The 23,890-nt window shown below is 57.6% G+C and overlaps 1 protein-coding gene across 3 annotated transcripts in view; it reads right to left on the bottom strand.

The window, feature by feature from the left end:
- The window catches only part of PAX7 (paired box 7), a 96,302-nt gene that overhangs the window by 36,433 nt on the left and 35,979 nt on the right, over positions 1-23,890 (bottom strand). For all 3 annotated transcript variants that reach the window (XM_045859441.1, XM_045859440.1, XM_045859442.1), the window contains exons 5-6: positions 7,525-7,724; positions 415-580 (exon numbers count right to left, since the gene is read on the bottom strand). In XM_045859441.1, the coding sequence (XP_045715397.1) occupies positions 415-580; positions 7,525-7,724 (366 nt within the window). The remainder of the gene's footprint in view (positions 1-414; positions 581-7,524; positions 7,725-23,890) is intronic.

The following is a 23,890-nucleotide window of genomic DNA, read 5'->3' as shown; positions in this document are numbered from 1 at the left end:
GGGGGAGGGGCTGAGAGGCAGTGGGAAGAGGAGGGGGAGGGCGCAGTTGGAGACAGGATCCAAGGAGGGAGGGGAAGAACCCTTCTCCTCTCCCAAGGTGCACCGCCTCTTCTACATTTGAGTAAGACCCGGAAATTCATGTGACTTTACAGTTTGAGAAGCTCTCTTCTAAACGTGGACATGGAAGTGACCTTGTTAATCCTTACCTGGATGCTCTATAGCCTTTTGGCAGAGCCGAGAAGTTCAAGGGCAGGACCTCCCCTTTATTGTCTTAATAGACTGCCCAGGTGAAAGTAGACGCAGGGTCATAAACACACAACCCTTCTCATTCCTTCTTTGTTAAGGAAGGACGGACTGGGCGGGCCCAGCGTGAAGGTCATGGCTAAGATGCCGGGACGGGGCCCGGGCACTCACCTTGGGAAATGGTGGTGGTGGGGTAGGTGGAGTCCGGCAGCTGGTAGGGGGGCAGTGCGGGCATGCCGGTGGGAGGGAAGCCCCCTGGCAGAAGGTGGTTGAACGCTGCCAGCTGGTTGGCTCCGGCCTGCTTACGCCAACGGGCGCGGCGGTTACTGAACCAGACCTGGTGGGTCGAGAGTGGAGAACAGAGCCCTTAGCCCAGCTCCCGGCGGAGAGCTGGGACTCAGCCAGAACCAGTGCCCCCAGCTGTCACCCTCGGTCCAGCCAGCATGCTCCCCCACGGGAGGACACGCCCTCCCTCACGCTGCTGGGGACGGTTTGCAGAGAGCCTTCATAGGCACGGTCCCCTTCTGTCCTCACGACCTCCCAGGGAGGAGCTTATTATCATCACCCCCATTTCACAGACAAGCAAACTGACACCCAGAGAGAGTGGGTGACTTGCCCACGTGTCAGGCTGTGTGACTCTGGGTGCAGTGCTCTTTCCATGGCAGCTGCTCCTGCCCCGAGGGATGTGAACACGTGACTGTCCCTGTCCCCACACATGCTCAGCTCAACTCCTGCCTCCTCCAGGAAGCCCCCCAGGAGGAAGCCACAGATCCAGAACCCACCTGAACGAGATCTGCCTGCCAGACTCAGATGTGAAAACCAGTTTTTTCTCTGGCGCCTGAGCCCCCACTTCGCTTATTCGGCCAGGCCCCCTTGACTGGGGAAACCCACCTCCCACGGACACAGGGGTGTGCTTAGCACCCGTGGAAAACCAGGTAACATCTCTGAGACTCCCTGACCTTCAAGCCCTGTGCTGGCGCTGCACGTGTCTGTCCATGGCAGAACCGAGAGACACGGCCTCCTATTCCCATTTTACAGAAGGGAAAACCAAGGCTCACACAGGTCAAATAACTTGCCAAGACCACAGCAACAGTCTTCAGTGGATCTGAGGTTCGAACTTAAACGCCTGCCCTTCCGCAGCCCACCCGTCTGGATCTGCGACAAGCCCTGGGCTGGGCCAGAGAGAGGAGGAGGAGGAGTGCGTGGAGCAGGGGCTGCCCCGGGGCCGAGGGCTCTTCTCCGCCTTCAAGCTCTGCACGCGCTGCTCCCTCTACCTGGAACTCCCTCCCTGCAGCCCTTTCTCTGGAGGCCTCACGTGTGCTTCCTCACACAGTTATCTGTTTTGGGGGGCAATGCTTCTCTTTGTCCCTGCGGCTCTGGGCTCCCGGGGTGGAGGCCTGCATCCCTGGCTCACGGCTCTGGCTCCGTAGGGGCTCAGCCAATACCTGCTGAACGGATGAGTGAACCAGGGAAGGCAGAGGTGGCTTTCCCAGGGCTGGGGCCACAGGGCTCAGTCGGCAGCCCCTGCTGGTGGGGAGAAGACCCTGACCTTCCCTGGCACAGGACTCCTTAAGACCCCCAGCCCTCCAGACCATGCCTGCTGACACGCAGGAGGGCAGTCTCGTTGGGCAGAGGGGTGCTGCGTGTCTTCTCCCGGAGGAGAAACAGCGCGCAGCTTCCCAGGCTGGATGGATAGGGCAGTGGCTGTGACCAGGTTAGGATTCACGAAGAAAGGAGCTGAGGCAGCTCCACCTGGAGGGGACGCTGGAGGCCAAATCGCATGGAAGTCCTGGCTCCTCCCCACTTCCCCGGGGCCCTGAGAGTTTCCCAGGGGTGTCCTGGGCTGGGGCAGGGGCCCTCAGAAGGAGGCTGCCCCTGAACTGGGAGAAACGGGCGGTGTTTCCGGCCCCTGCTTCCGTGGGGGATGTTTGAATTCAGCCTTTCCCAAAGGGTGGGGCTCTGGTCACTCCACATTGGGGAGATGTCCCAGATGGCCAGAGACGCGGACGTTAAACAGCCCCGAGCCGCGCCCCTTCTCCAGGCCCCTCTGGTCTTGGGTCAGCGCAAATGCGTCCCTCCTGCCTTTTCACACTGAGAGGAGCCTCGGGAGGTGACATTTTCCTAAGGGCCTTGATCGTACCTTGTTTGTCTGTGTATGTTTCCAGCTGCCTTCCTCGTATGAGCTTCAGATACACTTTTATGTTAAAACGCATTGATTTTATAGAAAGAACAATGCGGGTCATGTGAAAATGTGGCAAAAATCTTGAAGAGGGTCGGAGAATAATTTAAGTGTGGGACACGCTATTCTCGTCGGTTCCAAGGCAGCAGCCCCTTTGGGGGTGGGTCGGCTTTTCCTCAAAGGAAGGTACGAAGTCAAGGAGGAGGCATTCTTCCCCCTTCCTGCCTTTCCCTGCTTTTCCTCCCCAGCTCAGAGCTGCGCTGGGACTCCACGCCGAGCTCAGCGAGACGCCGGGGACGGACGTGCGCAGGCTCCAGGCCTAGCCGCCCTCTCCTTGGGTTCAAGTCCACGACAGGCCCCTCGAAGGACTGTTGCCCTCCAGTGCAGTGACAGGTGACATGCGAGCCGCTCTAGGGAGGCCCGAGGAAGGGCTTCCGGCTTCACCTCTCAGAATCCAGGAGGGCTTCCTGGAGGAGAGCACGTGCCCTTTGCTGCCAATTCCCTCACCTCGTCTTGCTCTGTTGTCCTGTTTCCCCAGGGCTGCCTCCGCTCCAGCAGGTGCCTCCCACCTCACAACGTACAAGATGGTTAGTTACTAGCAGCGATGCTGGAAACTGCTGAGTTTGAGTCCCGCCTCCAACTCCCGGCTAAGAGGGGCACGTTGCGTTATCTCTGCGTGCCTCAGTTTCTTTGTGAAATGTGGCTAATAATAGCCCCCACCTCTCAGGTGGTTCTGGACCTCAAATGAGTTAACCCGGGCACTGTGCTCAGAGCAGCGTCTGGTAAGTATCGATCCGCAGGAAACCCTCCGATGGCTGAGCTGGGGCCGCTCTCAGCCAACAGTCGGTGCCAGGAGGTCATTCATTTACAGAGGGGGAAATGGGGGCTCCAGGAGGGACCGTGGCAGCCCGGCACCCCACGCAGACGCCCTGCTCACTTTCGGTCCTTCCCCCCTCCGTAGCACTGGGAGCAGACGCCGCAGGAGGCATCTGTTGCTGGGTTGAATGTTTTGTCTGGACCTTTTCCCAACGCAGCACGGATGAAAAGAACAGACTTGAGCGGACTTGGGTTCAAGTCCTAGCGTGCTTGCCTATCGACTGCGTCCTCAGGAAGTTACTTCTCTCAGCTGCATTTCAGATTCCTCACCGCCGAATGGAGAGACTAATCCTCCCTCCCTCCCTCTGCGGGTTATGGTGAGGGTGAAAAAGATAATGCATGTAAAGTGCCGCGCATTGTGCCTGGCACGTAAAAAGTGCATTATGAGTATTATCTGGTGTTGTGAAAAGTTTGATTTGAGTTGCTAATTAGTGAGTCCCTCTAAAACGAGATTCGGTTGAGGGTGGCCTCTGCTTCTAGAAGAATCACAGGCTCAGGGCTCCTGGCAGCTGCACACAACGGATTTGTTTGCCTCCACGGAAGGTGTGTGCGAGATTGGGGTCGGCCTCCTGCTGTTTGAAGATGCAGATTCCTGCAGAGAAAGTGACTGGTCCCCAGGTGTGTGTCCTCCTGCCCGACACCCCTCTTCTTGCCCTTCACGGTGGCTCGGGCTTTCTGCAGGCTGAGACAGGGGCGTCTCTGCCACACACCGGGGTGCCCTGTAACACTCCGCAGGCTTCCAAAGCAGGGCTGGAGGGGAGCCAGAGGGAGGTAACACACTGGAATCATGAACTCCACCTGACACGTGTTTACCTAAAGGCTTGTTTATTCGAATATCAGCTCCACGACTACAGATTTCTGTTTGCTGAATCCCCGGAGCTTAGACCAGTCTCCGGCACGTAGTAGGTGCTCAATAAATGAGTGCCAGATGAATGAACCTGGAGTTTCAAGGGTGGCCAGCATCGGAACCATCCACAGGTGGAGTTTAAATAATAATGACAGCCCCCGCCCCGACTTGTGGCACTTCTGTGTGCCGGCCACTTTCTAGCTTTGCGTGTGTATGTGTGTGTTTCCATGGCATCATTTAATCTTTGGATCCTATTCTTGTCATCTCCACATGGCAGATGAGGAAACTGACAGCGAAAGCAGGAACTGATGAAGCTGAAATTCACAGCTAGGCATCTGTCTCTGAGACCACTCTGAACCATTCCATTATCCCCCCCCCCCACCCATCTCCCGGGGCCATGGAGAAAAGATGGCATAAAAATAAAATTGATTGCCCGAAGGGAGGTGGCTTGCGGGGGCTGGATGAAAAAGGGGAAAGGATTAAGAAGTGCAGTTTGGTACAAAATAGTCACAGGGACGTAAAGTTCAACATAGGAAATACCATCAATTATTGTAATAACTATGTATGGTGCCAGGTGGGTATAAGAAATATCGGGGTTAGCCCTGGCTGGCATAGCTCAGTGGATTGAGCACGGGCTGCGAACCAAAGCATCGCAGGTTCGATTCCCAGTCAGGGCATGTGCCTGGGTTGCATGCCACAGTCCCCAGCAACTGTACATTGATGCTTCTCTCTCTCTCTCTCTTTCTCCCTCCCTTCCCTCTCTAAAAAATAAATAAATAAAATCTAAAAAAAAAAAGAAAGGAATGTCAGGGAAATATTTTATAAGGTATATGATTGTCTAACCACTATGCTGTATACCTGAAACTGATACAAAATAATACTGAATGCAAACTGTCATTGAAAAATAAAATTGAAGTTAAAAAAATGGCAAAGGATTGCAAAATCCCTGAACCATAGACTTAGAATCAGAGGCCAAGACTTCGAAAGTACAGAGCCAGAAAACCTACGCAGTGCCCAGGCGGCCTCGAGGCCCCTGCCACACTGTCCACAGCAGGAACCCTGTCTCCAGGTCTCTTGACACACTGAGTGTTGCACTTGTGCTTGAATGCTTCTTCTAACGGGGATCTCATCATCTCACAAGGCAGCCTTGACTGTCAATAAGGATCCTAGCATGTTAAGGGGCCTTAGTGACCGTTTAGCTTGATTCCTTTATTTATAAATGAAAAATTACGTCTCAGGAAAGGAAACTAACCTGTTAAAGGCGACACAGCTGATCAGAGGCAGGGAGCCAAGCTCCTCTCACCCCTCCCCTCCTCTCACGGGTGACACCTGAGCCTGCCGAGACCCGTGGCTCCCAGGTCTGCGCTCTCTTTCCTGCAGACCATTGTATGGGACTTGGGACATCTCCCTGTTGGCCCTGGTTCTACCCCTGAGGTGCCTCAAGGCAGCCATATTCTCCAAGTCTCCTCTTCTCCAGGCTAAATGCTCTGCCATTCCTGCCTCCATTTGGGGGGGGGGTTACCTTTAGTTCATTCCTTTTTAAGGATCAGCATTTATTGTTCTTCCCTCTGCAGGGAAAGCTCTCGGGCTATGGGGGGGGGAGACCCCCCCGCCCCGCTCCGGGGAAAGCCAGAGTCTGAGGGGGAGACCCGCCCCCAACCCAGGAGAGCCCCGAGTCTGAGGGCGGCGTCAGCATGTGGAAGATGTCTGCCCTGTAGGTTTATTGGGGCCCTAGCTATTGCCCCTCATCCCAGCCCCCCTCCCTCCTTGGACCTTGAGTGACACCTGCTTCTGGGCCCCCTGGGCCAATAAATGCACTGCCCTGACAGCCAGGAAATTTTACAAGGGGCAGCCAGGCTTCAAGGTGGTGGGAAGCAGCGAGGCCCCCAGACGTGGGAATGAGAAAGCGCCCAGGAATGTGCCCAGGAGAACAGCTGCAGCCGGATCGGAGCGGGAGGGAGGCTGGCGGGGGCAGGCTCGGGTGTCGCCCGTGAGAGGAGGGGAGGGTTGAGATGAGCTGGCTGCTGCCGCTACCCCCCCTCCCAGGGAGTCTCCCTCGAAGGCAGCCCAGGGCCCCCCACTCCTGGAGTGGGGGGTGGGGAAGGCGGAGGGAGGTGCATCAGTTCCTGGAGTGCTCAAATGTTGCTTTGCTTCCAGAACTTTCTCTATTGCTTTCAAATTCCAGGCTCTGAGTCAACTTCTTGTTCCTGAACGGAACCTGGGCGTGGGTGCCCGCCAGGCCTGAATGCCAGGCCCACTCAGGCCCCACTCAGCTCTGCGCCTCTGGGCTCCAAGCCTCAGCTTCCGCACCTGTGGCCTGGGGCGGGACCCTTCTGGCTCTGGTCCGAGGTTCCACCAGGTCCACACACAACAGGCCCTGGGACTGCAGAGGGCAGGTGCCCAACAAGGGCTGGCTACCCTTGGACGGCAGTGCCCCCGTGAGCAGTCTGGGGTGGCCCCTCTACCCGCCTCCCTCTTTCAGGGAGAAGATAGGCCAGGAGTGGATTCCCACTAGAGCTATGCGTCATGACCTTCCTTCTCCCCCACCCAGCCTGGGTCCTTCCCAGCCGTCCCCGAGGCTCTCCCTGCACTCAGAGAGGACTGCAGTCCTCTGAACATGACAGCACAGCCTGGGGAGGGGAGGCAAGTCCCTCCCCCATCGTCAGCCTGGACCGCAGGCAGGCTCTGCCCTGCCCTGCCTGTACTCTCCCTCCCCCACCCCCGTCTGGTTAGGAGCTGCACACTCGAGAGTGCATGTGTGCAGGGGTGTTCAAGGCCTGGCCAGTCTCCCTCTGGTGCTTCTAACTCACCAGGAACAGGCCTGCCCCGTTTGCTTGCATGCTTCCCGTATGGGGAAACTCATCACCCATCTTAGGAAGCTAAGCCTGTTCAGAAATTTTCCTCTGAATGACTTCCACCCCTCATTAGAGATGCAGGGGGTTTTATACACCCCGAGCCCTCTCTTCCTGGCTGAACTACTGCCCTCCCTTCCTTATTGCTTCCCTTCCTTCTTCTCTTCTTTCCTCCCTCCCTCCTTCCCTTGACTACTTCTTCTTTCCTCTCCATGTCTCCCTCCATCCCTCTTTTTCTCTTTTTTTTTGAGGTGCTTGTTGCCTGGAGCGATGAACACAATCCACCAGCCCTCACTGCAGCCCCTGGCTTCCCTCGGGCTGCCCGCCACTCCATGAGCCCATCAACACTCGTAGCTCGCTCACTCGGCATCGATTGCTGGTGGCGTTACTTGTTTACAGAGTCCTCAGACCACCTGCTGCACGACTCTCCAGGGGCCCAGGGAACCCTCGGGCCCTGGCCGCCTCACCTTCTCAATTCCCGGCCCTGGATTACGCCCGCGGTGCCAACGTCTGAGACACTTGCTCACCTGGACACGCGCCTCAGTCAGCTTGGTCCTCTGCGCCAGCTCCTCGCGGGTGTAGATGTCGGGGTAGTGCGTCCTCTCGAAGGCCTTCTCCAGCTCCTCCAGCTGCTCAGCCGTGAACGTGGTCCGGCTGCGGCGCTGCTTGCGCTTCAGAGGCAGGTCGGGTTCCGACTCCACGTCTGAGCCCTCGTCCAGCCGGTTCCCTGCAGCCAGGCAAGAGGGAGGGGGAGGGCGGCGCCCGGTGAGAGGGAGGGGTGCGCCGTGCGCACCTTCAGGCCCATCGCTGCACGGAGGGTCAGGTCCCAGGGGAGCACGAGGCACTGTTTACCAGAGGGAAGAGCGGGAAGCAGCCTCCGTGCCCAGCCCTAGGGAACTGGCTAAGTACTTTAAGGCACAACATTCCTTAAAGAAAAAAAAAATCCCCTGTAGCTGGGCACTTAGGTTATTCCCACTGACGCGGAAGGATATCTGTGAATCAGAATTAGGGGTTGGTTTCATAATAAAAAAACATTTGCCCAATTTTCTAGAACTATATTCTCCAAAAGAGAGAATGTTACGGCATGTTAACTGTGCCTCGACAATGCTGACTTTAAGAACACGGCTCGGCACAGACCAGGGTGCAGAGCTCAGCACCACTTTTAGAAAGAGCGGGGCGACGCACTATGGAACATTGCAGTGAAAAGGTGAGCAGACGTTAACCTCAGGGTGACGGAACCTGTGTTTCCTTCTTTGTGCTTGTTTGTGGTTTAGTATTTGTTAAGTGAAGACACGACTGCATTCTGGGAAAAGGTTGCAAAGAGGATGGAAAGGAGGGATGGAGGGAGCCAATGTAACAGTGTCCCGTCCCCACCTCTGTTCTTGTTCATGTTGGCTACCTGAGTAGGTCTAGGCCCTTCCCACGAGGGACAACCTCCCTCCCATCCCCCATAACCAAATACAGCCTCGATGTCACTCGGAGGCGAAAGGAAAGGCATTCCAGGAAGGGGAAGAGCACGTGCAAAGTCCCGGCGTGCCGAAGGGCATGCTGGGTCGTGTTATCTATCACCGGGCTGCATCCACAGCTGGGAACTCATCCAGTTTGGGGCAATGCCCCCCTACCTGGGTCCCCTTCCCTCCTGCTGCCTTGACCATTGGACAGTCATGTCTGATCACTACTGGTCACTGCTAGGCTGTCCCGGATTGTGACAAAGAGGGAACCAAAGACAAGGGGCCCTCCCTTCATCATTGCCTGCCTCGTCCCTAAAGGTGGAGGCTGGAGTCAAATCCACCCCCCCCCATCCACCCTCTCCTGGCTGCCCAGCAGCCCGGCACCAAGAGGACCCCTCGTTGGGCACAGCTGGCACCCTGGGCACCTTCCCCAGCACGTCTGGGGCTCTGAGCCAAAGACAACTAATCGCAAGGATTCATTTCCTGAAACTCACAGCCTAACCTCAGTTTTCTGACAGTGATGAGAAGAGCGAGCCCTTGGGGCCTCAGGAGGAGGCAGCAAGGAGTGGCGGGCCGGAAGGAGGGGGCGGCAGCCCGCTAATAGTGAATGGAGCACCGGCGCCCCTCCTCCAGGGGGGACCCTCGAGCCCAGACAGGCTCGGAGTGAGAGGGGGGTTGGGGCTGTTGGGGGCCAAACCTGTGGGCAGAACCGTGCTCCGACTGGGGAGGAGACACAGCCCTATGCTAGGAAAAACCCCACTCTGATTAAGTCTCAGTTCTGTCCAGAGCAGAACTGTCCACCGGGCCTTTCTGAGATGATGGACATGTTCCGGACCTGCGTGGGGCGACGTGGTGGAGGTATCAGCCCCACGTGGCAAGGAGCCCTGGAGACGCGCCTAGTGCAACTGAAGAACTGGGTTGTTGTTTTTTTTTTAATGTGATTTCACTTCAGTTTGAATTTCTTTAGCCCCGTGTGGCTGGTGGCTACCCCACAGGACAGCACAAATTCAACTCTGTTGTTCTCCCTTCTCAACAAGGGGAGGACCAGCCCCGAGCTCAGAGCTGTCTGCACGCAGTAGCTTCTGGGCAGAATTAACAACATTGTTTCCGTGGTTCCCATCTACTTACAGGACACGATACTCATTTTCCACGTACAAGAGCATTCGTTTCCTTGAATTCAGTTTGCGAAGGTGCTTTTGTATAAAGCAAAACATCGGGGAAATACTAGAACGGGCTACTGGGCTGTAACCAAGAGCGTGAATGTAGTCAGCAACCTGCTGGCTGCAGGACAAATTCAGGGCTCCGCCCACTCAGGCCCCACCTGCATCCAACGTCCTTGTCCCCCAAATGACGTGCAGCTTTCTAAAATCATTATGGAGTGCTGAGTCTACTTCCTCCTCTCCTCCTCGTTCCTCCCACCCCTTGCCCAGCACAGATCTGGGGATCTGTGGGCCGAAAGAGACGCCCAGCCCAAAACCCAGACTGGGGAAGGCAAAGCGGGGCCCACAGGCCTCTACTGTTTGAAGGGATAGGATGTTGGCGGTTGCCATAACAACTCTCTGGATGCTGTGTGGGGACAGCAAGGCTCTGTCCCACTAGGTAGAAATCGAAAGAGATCGAAGGAGAACTGGACTGTGTCACTTCAGGCCTCTGAAAAAGATCTCTGGCTTCCTCACTGGCCCAGCCCCAGGGGAAGAGATCCATCTAGGTCAGTGCCAGCCTCACAACAGGTCTGGGCCATTGGCTCTTTTATGAAGAGGGAAAACGAGGCTCAGAGAGGTTTAGTAACTTGATGGAGGCCACACAGCCAGTAAGCCCACGCTCACTGCTGGAGAAGAAAGGGGAGGGAGGACAGACTAGAAAGAAGTCTGGGGCCTCTGGGGCAGCTCCGATCTAGTCAAGCGTCCTGGTCCAGGAGACCTGACGCCTGGATTCTGGGCTCTGTCTTTCCCTCGCTGTGTGGCCTTGGACAAGTCGCTTTCCCTCTCTGGGCCTCGGATTTCTCACTTGTGAAAGTGAAGATCATGGTGCATGCCCGCATGCCTCAATGGACCGCTTTGAAGAACGAAATGAAATGCAGGCTGCGGGAGTACTTTGGAACCTGTAAAGGGCACAGGAAGGATGATGACGATGATGATGACGATGATGATGGCAGGAGGTGGGGGGGGGGTTGGGACCAACGCAGCAAGAGTGAGGGGGGCTTGCTCACAAAGAACCCTGATGCCACCGCACCGCCCTGGCTCCGGTTTCCCCGGTGGTGCTCTCCCCCCGCCCCCGGAACCCGCTGGTCTCAGAGTCAGATTCATCAGCAGGATTAGGTGGACTTGGCCGCAGAGAAGCCCTGACGGCTGGGGCTGAGTGCTCCGTGCAGCCAAAGCCTGGGCAGCTGGCACGGGGAGGGGCACGTGGGGAGAGTGGACATGGGAGCGCATTCATTAGACAGAGGCCGGGGGTAGGGGGCCAGCATCCTGGCCAGCTGCAGGCCTGCCCTGCTGCTCTCAAGCAGCTGTGAGATGGCAAGGTGCCGGGGAGGCGGGACGGAGCTGGCGCGGGTGTGGAGAGAGCCCCAAGGGAGAGGGATATGGTGAGGGGGCCTCTCTCTGGGTTCCCGGGTCCTCTCCCTGCTTAGGGATGTGGGGAGTCCGATACAGAGCAAGGTAGAAGACCAGTCCCACCGTGGAGCCCTCCCAGTCTCATGGGGGGAAAACAGCCTCCGTCTCAGGAAGCTCCCAATCTGGTGGAGGAGGCATCACCGCCCGTGCTGGGAAGTTCCCGGGCGGACGAAGGAAAACACAGCTTCCAAATGAATCGGGGCCAGAGCAGGTGTGAAACGCGTGACTTGAGAGAACCCCAGAATGAGGGGCTGGAGGGGTGACAGAAATCCTTCAGTCTGCCAAACCTTAAGGTTTGTGAAAGCTTAAGGGTGGGCAGGAATGAGGGCAGAGTCCAGGGCAGGGTCCAGCCCCGGCCAGGTGGCTGAAGTGCACAGCACATGGCTGGAGGCAGGTCTCCAGCCGCTCCCCAAGCCTCTGCACCCGGCCCCCGTGCCCGCCTTTGGAGCCCGCCAGCCACTGGCTCAGGAAGCTGCGATACCCCCGTCCGCCCCACCCCACGGGCCCTGACTGTGTGTCCCACTCACCCTGCCTCTCCTCGTGATTCCCTGTCCAGTTCTCAGCTTCCTTACAGGACCGAGCCACACTATCACACAACCTCCAGATTTGGAAGGGGTGGGGGAATGCCTCCGCCTCTACCAGGAGCACTCCTGCTCAGCCAGCAGAGCCCAGCTCGGGGCCAGGGGGCAAGGGGGGCGGGGCTCCCCCAGCAAGACTTCCTGGGCCCAACCAGGCTGCAGTGCCCCTAGCCTGGGCTCTCAAAGCTCATCGAGAAACACCGAACTTGCCTGTGTATGGGCCTCTGGGCCCCACTGCAGCAGGAGGTCCTTGAGTGCACCCGAGACTGTGCCCAGCACCCGGCAGGGGCTCTGTTAGGGCTTCTTAGGTGAACAGGGTTCAGTGGGATGGTTACAGACTTCCTTTGAACCCTGACACACTGCCATAGTCCTCACCTTGAACCTGGGCATGCACTCCGCAGTTTGCAAGCCCTTTCACTGTGTTAACACTGTTTCTCCCAGTAACCCTGGAAGGCCACGCAGGCAGGAGCAAGCCCCATCTTACAGATGCCCAGTGGAGTCCCTGGGGGCGTGAGCCTGGGAAGAAAACCCAGGGCTCTGGACGCCCAGCCCAGGGACAGTCAGCTTTGTTTCAGCGAATTCCTGGTGGACGGAGGATTCCATTTCTGATCATGGAAACCAAGGTGGCTCGTTCTCCATCCCCACCCCTCCAACCTTCCCTGGTCACCCTTTGCCAAAGGAGAAGATGGTCACCATTTCTGGAGCTGCAGGAGGGAGCTGACCCATCTCCAAATCCTTGTCAGACATTCCAGACCAGGGGAAGCCAGCCATGGCCTTGAGATGTGGGGCCCGTCTCTCAGGACCCCTCACCCCCGCAGAGACACCCTCCCACTCCGGTTCCTGGGCTCCTGTCCCCGCCGCCTCCCAGCCCAGCCTTTATTACAGTTTAACGTAGGCCGGCTAGGAGCTGCGGCAGAGAAACGAATCACATAATAGTTGATATGCGTTTTAATCAAGTAATTCGGGCAGAGCCAGGAGCTGGCGAGTGCGGGCCGGGTGTCCCTGAATACCAAACAGGCCTGGGCGCAGGTCTCAGAAAATGGAAAAGTCATTTACGGCTCAGCTGGGGGCCGGAGAGCCAGGACCATGGCGGGCGCCCTCCCAGCCCCGCCGCTGGAACTGCTCAGCTGTAACCAGCGCGTGGTGCGTGCATCTGGGCAGTGTCTGCGGGAGCCGGCCACACGCAGGGGCCGGGTGGCGGGGGATCGGGCAGAGAGCGGGGCTGGGACCCCAGCTCAAAGCTCCCTGGAAGCGACCTCCTCCTGGGTGCCCATCTCAGCACCGCCACCCAGGCCTGGCACTCGTCCCTGATGCCCCTTTCCTCTCCCCTCGCTCCTCACAGGCAACGGGCCCAGGACCAAAGCCAGGAGATACAGGGTCCCTGTGAGCCTCCCCTCTCCCCACCCAAGAGTCTGTCCTCTCCCTCTCTCCCTGCACTCCAGCAGCCCCAGCAAACACAGGCCTTTGCGTAAGCTGTGTCCTCCCCCCCTCTCCCCCTCCCCCCGGGCACCGTCCCCAACCCCCGTGGCCTGCTGTTCGCAGCTGGCCAGGCCAAGCCGAGTGGGGCATTGAAAAGCACAGGCTCCGGACGCAGTTTGCCTAGGTTCTGTGGATTCCACGTAGGAAAGGTATGGGTAATATTGGGGCTCCCCCCGCCCACCTTCCTCGCTTTGCATTTTTCCACAGCACATCTCACAATCACACATGCTAAATGTTCTGCGTTTGTCCCCAACCCCCTGCGTCCTGCTGTCCTGGCCGTCGCCACCGCACAGGCTCCTGAGGGCAGGTGTGTTCATCTTTTTCATTCACTGCTGCATCTCCAGGGCTGGGCGCAAGGTGGGCACTCCAACATTTGTTGGCTGACAGACTGAATGAATGAATGAATGAGTAGATGAATGAGTCTATTAAAACACACAAACCAGTGCCAGAGACAAGGGAATGAATGCTCAGCAAACACGTGCACGTTTAACGTGTCATCTGAGCGAGCTCCAACTCCCGGTGGCCCCGTGCATGAATGAGTGACGTCCACCATGTCCCGTCCTCAATGGCTCCTGCAGACCCCTGCCTATGGCTTCCTCTGTGAAAATCCGTCTCGTGTCTGGTCTTCCCCGTTTCCTCCACTGCCTTCTACTTTCCCAGCATTACTGTCTTTTCCAAAGAACCCTGTCTTCTCAGGATGCGCCTGGCGTAGGGCAGTTTTTTGTCCCTTTTGCCTCCAGCAACATTTCGGGCTTCGCTGGCTCTGGGACCACCTGGCCGTCTTTCCTGTGCTCCAGGGCGTCTGTAGAGCCCCCCTCCAGGACCGACCGCACACGAACCCATGCTCCCCCAGTAGCCTTCTTCACCCTCCAGCTTTCGAGTCTGTGCTAAGTAATTCCGCACCCAGGAGTGCTGGGGTGGGGATGGTCTCAGCCTTGGTCTCTAACGACAGGTCTTTGCTCTTGGTGGTGTCTCCTAACTCTTCCACTGCTGCCCGTCTGAGTCTCGGCCTCCTCTTGATTTCCTGGCTCTTCTGTTCGTTCATGCTCATCCTTTCTGACTCAGCTGGGGATCGCCTCCTCCAGGAAGCCTTCCCTGATGGCACCATCCTTTCTCGGGGTCTGAGATGCTCGCATCACTGGGACTCAGCTAGGGACCAGAGGCACAGGCACGGTGAGACTCCAGACCGGTCCCGTCTGACTTCCAATCCTGTGCTGTCTCTCAGTCTCCGAGAGGAGTCACTGTCCCAGTGTCACTCTCCCAACTCAGGGAGAGGAGGGAAGGGGGGACGTGCCTTTACAAAGCCAGGCTGGAACGTTCACTTTGCTTACAGCCTAAATGCGACAAAACTTTCCTTCTCCAGGAAGCCCCCATCTAACCCATCAGGATTCAGCGCCCCTCACCCCCACCTTCGTTTTACTGCGAACCTGACCGCGGCTTCTGCACGAACAGTATAATACGGTCCTCAGGCGCTAGAGAGGTACTCCTTCTACATCCCTACCAGGCGGGGCGGATGTAGGAAGCAGAGAGGAGTACTGCCTGAAACGGCGCCATGCAGCTGCACAGCAAGAAATCAGAGCCATGCCTTCTGACGGTGGGTCCGGAGCTTTTTCTGCACTGAACCGTGAACCGAGCACAAGTCACAGGAGGGGGAGGAGCGAGGGTCTGTGGAGGGTCTGAGGCAAAGGGACTCACAGAAGGCTTGCTGGGTGCAGAGTTCAAAAATAAGGTTCGCCTGCCCGTAAGGGAAGAGGCTGAAGACGAAGCTGTTCCGAGGACCCTTCCAACTCAGTCCCCTTAACCTGCTGGCACCACATGCAGCGAATGCGGGGCTTGGAAGGGGGGCAGCGGCTGCGGATTGGGGAGGGGAGAAGGGGGTCCTTTGAAGCAGGTGCCTCAGAGGCAGGACCGAACCCGAGAGAGGAGAGGAGCTTGGCCCGCTGTCCCCTCTCACATTCTTCCTGTGACTCTGTGACAATCTTGGGAGCAACCACCGTTTTCCTTCCCTGCGTCAGCGGGCTGTTGGCAGACGGCAGAGCTCTCTAGGTCAGCTCCTGAGGGGGGCCTGGCCGTCGGGGGTCCCAGGCAGCCACAGGCAGGCATTGGGGGGGAGCTGGGAAGGGGAGCTGGGGAGAGTCAGATGCACCTGGGATTCGTGGGAATTCTGGACCTGACCCGCGAGAGCTGGAGATGCCAGATGCGCTTTCTAACTCCCAAGCCTCACTCTCTGTGTTTCTAAAACGGGGACAGTGATGGGAGTCAGAGGGAGCAAGGGAAAGGCAGAAAACTAGGTCTGGAGGCTGTGGGTGCCGGGCACCCGGGCTGACTCCCCGACCCACCCTCTCCTCTCATTTGCACAGCAGCCTGGTACAGGGGGAGCTGGCCGGCACTCCAGGCTCGGGCCCTGACCTACTGTGTGGCCCTGAGCATGCCACTTGTCTTCCTGGAGTCTGCATTTCCCATCCACCCCCTGGGACTGAGAACTGCCATCCTCCTAGTTCTTGGGGTGTTGGTGTGGCTGCGTGGACCGGACCCTCAAGAAATGCAGAGTGATGTCTCTGATGCAATGATCACAAGCTGCTCGCCACACCTCCTTGGTTACGTCACCCTGTAGGCTGCAGTGTCCTCCTCTGTAAAGTGAGGGAAGTAACAGTGCCCACTGCATAGAGTCCTCGTGCATGAAAATTGAGTGATTCACCGCAAGACAAGGGCTTACAACAGTGCCAGGTACCCGGTGATTCAATACACAGTATTCAGTGCACAGTACGTTAGCTAATGTAACTATTACTATTAGTTAGTAATGTCACCATCACTATTACCGTCGCTGTTGTCATTACTGGTGCCTGCATACAACACAAACTGAATTACCTTTGTATCTCCTAGAGGCAAGCGTGTCTGCCTGCCGCAGAACGCAAAGGGAAGGAACAAATGCACGCACGCACGCACGAACGAATGAAACCCTTTGTCATTACTCCCTTCTCCACCGCAGCGGGGACTCTGCCCAACCCCAGCCAGGCCCACAGACCCCACGGCCTATCCCACCCCCGGGGAAGGCTGTCCCAGGTGTGCGGTTGGTGGTGCCCACAGAGGGCAGAGGGGGCCAGAGTCTCAGGTGAGTCCTGCAGCTGGCATATCAATGCTGGCGGATGCCGAGGACCCAAAGAGGGAGACAGACCTCGGGAAGCTGGGTCCAGGGAGGCCTGGGGCGAGGCCTGGAAGGCAGTGAAGGGGAAAGAGCAGCAGCTGGGGCCCCGTGGCCAGATGAAACTGCCCGGCGTGGCAAGAAAAGGCAGCCCGGCCACCCGTCAGCGCCCCACAAAGCCACTGTGAAAGGGCCATATGCCTGAGAAGTCAGGCCTGCTCGGACCCTCCCCTCCCCACCCCCACTCTCCCCTCCTCTGTGCAGAGCCCTGAGAGGCGGGTGGGGTGGGGTGGGGGGGCTTCAGCCGGTTGGAAAGTTGTCAAAGGAGGCGGGATGGAAAGTGGCCTCAGGACCCCTGGCCCCTGCCTCCCGGCATCCATGAGCCCCCTGCCTGCGGGCTCAGCCCTGAGGAGCGGCTTACCCCTGGGGCTCACTATACCCCAAAGCCTGGGCTCTGTGGTCACACAGAGCCTCCTCCAGCAGGACCGGGTGTGAAGGTCACAGGAGAAGAAACAAAAATAGCTGCTCGAGAATTTCCGGCTTATGCGTGCCTTCCCCGGAGCAAGTCATGGTTTCCCACTGTCACCTCGGAGGTAAGTGCCATTATCGGTGAGCATTATCACCAGCCCCACGCAGTTTGCCAATGAGGTTAACTAACTCAAGGTCGGAGTGACCGCGAAACCCCGGCAAGGGGCCCGAAGGTGCCTGTCCCTGCAGGTCACTTCCAGGTCTGTCCCCGGCGGTGGCCTGGGATGACGCCTTCGTGTGATTTCCTACTGTCTCACGTCCCCTCCTCTCCAAATCTGGAGTCAGGGTCCGCCGAGCCCACGACGCTCTCCAGGACGGTGTCACCCCTGGAGAGCGCTCCTTGAGTCCCTGCGGCACTTGCCACTGGTGCCAACCTTGGAGTCCCTGGCGTCGAGCCCCCCGCTGCAGACGGACCACTAACTTTCAACGCGGACGTCCCGTTTCCCACACGCGCCTTATCATCCCGTTTCTAAAGGTTCATTTGAGCTCGTGGAGTGTGGGAACCTGGTTTCCCCCATCACACTGGGGACACCCTGGCCTGGAGATGGTGCTGCCACGGTAAGAAAGACTGGGAGCTTCTTGGAAATGGAAACTATGTTCCTTCTAGTACAATTGGGTGTTACCCCAGGGCAGGGTAACTGGCAAGAGCTCTGAGGTTACCCTTCTAGGTTCTTAATAACAGTCTCGAATAGAAACTGCAGCCACCAGTTGTACAAAGAAACTATGACCCTTGTCATCACAGACACAAGAACTGACTTGAGTTTCCCCCGAAGTCATGGTCTCAGAACTGTCCCGACCCCTTTCCCTGGGGGTTCCCTTCCACCCGCCCAGTTCCCACCCACCCCCACCCCCACCCTTCTTTAAAAAAACTCTGAAACCGGACATCGTGCCGCAGGTCAGGGGGCACCCAGGGGCACAGGTCCAACAGCTGTTTACTAGGCATCTGCCGGGCTCCCCACAGACCCTCCCCCGTGACAACCACAGCGAGTGAATGCCGCTCCCTTACAAGCGAGCGGGCATCTCAGATCCTGCCCCTTTTAAAGAGAACTGCTCTCTTAAAGGCGGGCAGAGCTGCAGGCTGACCCTAGAGTGCAGACACAAACATGAAGCGGGAGCATTGGAAAAGTGAGCCGGGCCGCCCCGCCCCGCCCCAGGGAGGCGTGGCTTTAAAGGAGGCCACGCCTTAGACACAAAAACCTGTTCCCAGAAGCACAAGGCACGGTCTTCCCCCCCTGCAGCTCAACACCCACGCCATCAGCTGGGTGACTTCTCCACCTGCTGCCACCTCCAGTCGTTCCAGGTTAGCAGGCAAAGGGCCGTGGCTAAAGTGCCCGCCCCGCCCCACCGCAAACCGGCGGCAGGTACCCAGCACCCCAGCCAAATGACAGCGGCGTTGCCCTTCGCCAGTATCGTTCAGTTGGTTGGGTGTCATCCCACAAAGCAGAAAGTCACCAGTTTGATTCCCGGTCAGGGCACGTGCCTGGGTTGCAGGCTCGGTCCCCAGTCAGGGGTGGGTGCAAGACGCAACTGATTGATGTTTCTCACGTGGACGTTTCTCTCTTTCTCTGTCTCCATCCCTCCCCCTCTCTTTAGAACCGACAAAAAGAAAAGAAAAAGATCTTTAAAAACTGACAGGATGATCACTTCGTCCGGGGGAGGGTTCCCAGGGAGCCTGGAGACTAGCTGGGAAGACCAGGCAGCTCCAGATTGGAACCTTGAGGTTTGTCTCTGCCTTGGCCTTCCACGCGCTGTGTGACCTTTGGCAAGTCTAAGCCCCTCTCTGGACTCCATTTCCCTCATCCCTGAAAACCAGAGGTCCTCCGGGGTCTCCAAGAAGAACCCTGGGAAGAAGGTCTGGGGTGCAGCTGATTCACTCACTACTGCACGCCGCAGAGCCCAGCGCCGTCCCGGGCACACAGCAGGGTGTTCAGCAAAGGCTGGATGGAAGAATGATTGATGGACGTGGGTGGGGAGGAGCTCCGGAGGGGACTGAGATTCTAAGCTGCAGGTGCCGTGTGGGCTACAGGACACCCTGACATCATCCGACTCCTGCGGGCACAGGGAAGGGGGATTTTATCATCCTTATACTATATTCCACCTGGGCCCAAGCCTGCTTCCCAGGAATCCCCAGGCCCTTCCTCTTTTCTTAGGGGAAGGGGCTAGGGAGACTTTCCCCTCCCCTCCCCTCCTTCCCTTCCCCCTCCCCTCCCCTCCGCCAGTCACAGCCCCTGTGTCTCAGGCTGGTCGCTGGGCAGCCAGAGGCCTTTCATGGTGCATTCTCCCGCTGCCCCCTCCCCACCCTCTCTCCCCAGCAACCCCACCCTGTCGTGCCCCCATCAATCTGCCGCAGCCCGGCCTCTCCAGCTGGCCTGGCTGGGCCGTTCCCAGGCAGAGCAGGTCCACAGTGGAAGGTGGTGGAAAAATGTGGACAAATTTCTGATTTGCAACACTCTGGGAAAGAGTTTATTGCCATTGTTTGAGGACGAATGTATAAATAAAGCAAGGCGAAGATTGCAGGGGGAGGCTGATGAAAGGCAGAAAACGAGAAATTTTATGGCCATAAGAAGCGTACTCTAATGGTGATTTCTGAGGCACTGGACCATGGTAGTTACTTAGCCAAATGATCGCTGCGAAGCCAGGCAAGGCGGCTTATTTCTTAATTACTGTTACATATTATGTCAGGCGGGCGTACAGCCCTGGAAAACTTGGTCCTGAAGCAGACACTGGCCAGAGCCCGGCCCCGGAGCCTGGACGCTGGTGAGTCCGTGGAAAGGCCATCACACGCTCCCACCAAGGGCTGGGGTCTCCCTAGATCTGCTGCCCTCTCCTCCTGCCCAAGCTCCGGCCCCCCCCAGAGAAACTGCCAAGAGGAAAAGAAGCCAAAGACAGACTCAAACTTAGGGCCACACCTTTGAGACATTAATCCAGCCACTCGACACACAGTTTTGAACACGTGTGAGCACTGCACCAGCTGGGGCTGACAGCAGAGAACGAAGTGCACATGACGCCCGGGTTCAAAGGTATTTGCAGAAAGCAGCGAGGGGCTCGTTTGGGGCCCCCTCGCTGGAATCTCTGTGCAGAATAATCCCGAGGGCAGGACAGAGATGGAAGGAGGCAGCTGTGTAATCAGAAGGGAGTGCGGGCACAAGAGGGATGGCTCTGACGCGGCTGTGTCGCCTGGGCCAGGTGCTCGGCCTCTGGGAGCCTCTGCTTCTTCACTTGTAAAAAAAAAAAAGGGGGCGGGACTTGATCGTCCCTTCGGGTTTGATGTCTTCCGGGTCTGTGCCTCTGAGGTTCTGTGATTCTCTCGCTCTCGGAGTCGGTGAGGTTGGCGTTCCAAAGCTGCTCAGCCCTTGCCCCGCTGAACACTTCCGTCTGCTTTCACGGGGTGGCTTTCGCCACATAACGCAGTGACAGCTTGTTGCAGGTCTACCATGTGCCGGGACTCCCACGGGCGCTGTGTCCACTCACCGCACCCTCGCGATCGTCCCAGGGGTTCACGGGCAGCTCCCTGCCAGGGCTCCTTGGGGACCGCCCCAAAGGCACGGAGACCTGCTCAGAGGCGGAGAGGCCAAGCCCCCCTTCAAACCCCCGTGGGTCCGGCGCCAGAGCCAATGCATATGCTTTAGGTAAATCCAGTGGCCTCTCCAGCGTCTCCAGGGCATGCGCATCCCCTGGCGGACACAGATCACTGGGCCTCCGTGGGAGCTGCTCATTCAGAACGTGGAGTCTAAGAAGTGGATCTCGCACAAGTTTGCAGGTGAAGCTGCTCACTGCTCGTGGGGGCCACGGTTTGAGAACTCCGAGAAAAATAGCGACAGCTAGAAAATAAAATGCTGTTCTACGGAGAGAGAAAACCGTGCCTGAAAGGGAGTGCCGTGCCCTCAGCCCCGGGGGGCTCCGAGATCTTCCCACCCTGGAGGGGTGGGGTGGGGGAGAGAAACTCGGCTCAAGGTATGGGCAGCCGAGGGCAAGCCTGTCTTCTTCGTGGGCCCTGCCCCTGCTCCTGCCCCTGCATGGTGACAGGGTCATGGGAGTCTGGGCAGACCGTGGCCCAGGATGCCTGGAGCTCTGCCCAAGGCCCAACCTGCCCCCTGATGCGCCCCAGCCTCTGAACCCACCTACCGTCACCCCTTCTCTCCACCTGACTCTTACTGAAGTCCTCTTTCCCTCCCCCACCATCCGTCCCTTCGAATTCAGCAACCAGTGTGCTCCAGTATCAGCAAGGGGAAAGAGCTGTCGCAGCACCAGCAGAGTGACCTTCGAAAGGCTCAAGGCAGGGGCCATGTCCAACACCTGCCCCCTCCGTGACCCATCTTCCAGCCTCTCAGCTGGACTAATTTGGAGGAGCAAAATTTCCTCTCCTGGAGGATAAGGATTTTCGTTCATTACTTTATTCCCAAGGCCCAGAGGAGGACTTGGCCCACAGGAAGAGCTCAACACTCGTTTGGTTTGTGAAATGGACAAACGCGTGAACGGAAGCACATCTCAGAACGAACGCGCCGCCCCTCCTGTCCGCCCAGGTCTACGCAACCACCGGGGTGTTCCAGCGGACGCCTCGGCGGTGTGCTCTTCGAACCAGTGTGATCGCTGGTGAGTGCGCTAGGATCATCCTGCACCGTCACCTCATTAAGGACGTATTTATGCAACGCCAGTCATCTGGCCCCACGCCGAAAGCCCCAGCCGGTCGGCTGAACCGTTCCGAGAGGTCCGGAGGCTCAGCGCTCCGTAAATCCACACAGAGGCGCCCCACTGAGCTCCCCGGGCTGCGTCCAGAGGTCCGGTCCCCGCCGAGGTGGGCCACATGCGAGCACAGCCTCTGAGTGGTGGCCGCACTGCGGCCTCTGCAGCCTCCATTGCCCGTGGAGTCCCCGGCCCCCTGGATGGAGAGCACAGCTCACTGCAGAGCCATCTTTGCAAAGAGGTTGCTGGAGGGAGCCGGTTTTTAAAGGAGTTAAAATTCAATTTGATCCTGCTACTTACGCCTCTTCTAGTTTGATTTGTTTTTGATAAAAAAATTATTTTTGATCAATAAAAATAAAATCTGTTACTCACACCCTGGGGCAATTATTGTTCTGGGCCCAGTTTACTGAATCTTGATAGAATAAATAATGTTATTTTCCCAAAATGTGGCCAGCCAGAGGTTAGTAGCACTCAGCTAGCAGGGAGGGCGTGGAATCTGAATACACGCTGGTTCTCAAGGAACAAAATCGAGTTTCTGCATATTTGGGGGTGGGCGTGGGGTCGGGCTTCCCAGCTCTGAAGAACGAGCGGTCCTCTCAGGACAGGAAACAGGGATGCCGGGCACCTGGTGCCGGGTGCCGTGCCTGGCGTGCATGATTGGCACACACAAAACTCAGGCCCTGCAGGCTGGTGTTCCTTGACATTAAATCAGACTCAGAGAGGGGCAATGACTTACCCAAGGTCACACAGCTCTAGAGGGCTGTGCCAGGACTTGAACCCACATCCATCAGGAACCTGAAACCACACACAGGTCCACTTGCCATCCGAGCTCCCTTTCTCTAAGTCTGGGCAGGGGGAGGTCTTGGAAATCACCAAACATTCACCCGCCACTGCTTCCTTTTCTACACCCCTTTGCCTCCTTCCCTCCTCTCCGCCCACCCCCAGCACCATGCTGTGCTTGCTCCAAAGAGCCCTGAGAGCAGCCACAGAAAACACCAGCACTCTGCGGCCTGGGCTGTGTTTGGTGGGAGGGGACGCAGCATCCGAGAGATGGACGGATATCATAGGAAGGTGCCGGGTCCTGCTGGGTGTGCACATGCGTGCTAGTGAGCTTACTATTCTGGCGACTTTCACTCTCTGTTATGTATTTCTGAGCAAAATCATCGATCTCCTCAAAATGAATCTTAACTGTCCTGTGAGAGGTTGCAGGGAGGAGCATGGATGGGTTGGTGACCTCAGAGGCCCAGCTAGACCTGTGACCCTAGGAGGCCAGGGGACGTGGTGGGTAGGTTCAGAGTGCAGGTGGGGCTAGAGACGGGAGCTGATGAGTGGAGGCTCCGAAAGCGAAGGGGATGACCGGGGCGCCCGGAGAGGCGGAGGGTGCGGGCGCTGGAGGCGTGGAGGCCTGGGACCCCAGCGGCTCAGAAAGACCAGGAATCAACAGTCACCAAGCACCCAGTGCGTGTCAAGCTCCGCCCACATACCCTTTCATCTCGTCCTGACAACGACACCAACAACAAAGGTTCCTCTTCCCGTTTTTTACATGAAGAAACACGTTCAGGTTAAGACACCACCTCAAAGACATCAGGCAGAGTCAAGATTCAGGCAGGATTCGAACCCAAGCCAGTTGAGGCTTCTGAGATGCTGGGAGGGAAAAGGCCCTCCGCCCACCCCCGCCCCCCAAAAGCCCAACCTGACCCTCCCAGCCTTCCTCCCGTGCGGCCCGCGGGCCCTTCCAGCCCCCACCCCCCGCTTGCATGCCCTCGCAGGCTTGGCCGCCTGCCCTCTAATTAGATTCCCCTGGAAATAAGAGTGCATTGTACAGTTCTGCTAAAGGCAAACTGATTTTACAATTTCTTTTCTTTCCTCCTCTTTAATAACTCACAATGTCTCAAGGAGGTTTCACTTATGGCCTGCACACTGGAAAATTATGCTGTCTCTCATGTGCTCATTTTTCTCTTGAGGAAAATTGAAAACCGGATTTCTCCTCCGTCACTGGCCCCCTCTCTTGGCCTGTCTTGTGCCCGGAATATTCTAGTCATTCCCCAATTGCCTCCTTGGCCCTTTTCTCCCTCGAAAGCAGACCCCCCCTCCCCGCCCCCGCACCCTGCCTCCCTGCCCCACAGCCTGGAAAGGCTGGCAGCCGGGACTGATCTGGGGATCAGTGGGCAGTCTTGCACAAGTTTGGCGAGCGGGCTGGAGGGCGGGTGGCAGGCAGTGGGGGGGGTGCAGAGCGGTTCCCCCACTTTGAGATGCATTTGCCTCCAGAGAACTGGACTGGCTCCAGCACTTTTGAGGCAGGAGTTGGGTGAGTGCGGAGCCTTTATTGGTCCCATCGGGTTCCCGTCACGTGTCAGGCAGTAAATTATAAACAAATGCCTCCCATTTCCATTTCTGAAGGCATCTCCAGCCCTCCACAT

This window comes from Phyllostomus hastatus, unplaced genomic scaffold (assembly GCF_019186645.2).
Source record: "Phyllostomus hastatus isolate PE091 unplaced genomic scaffold, TTU_PhHast_1.1 phas_scaffold_182, whole genome shotgun sequence".
Lineage (NCBI taxonomy): Eukaryota > Metazoa > Chordata > Mammalia > Chiroptera > Phyllostomidae > Phyllostomus > Phyllostomus hastatus.
The sequence above is the reverse complement of the archived record's forward strand: the minus strand, read 5'-3'. Positions and strand labels throughout refer to the sequence as shown.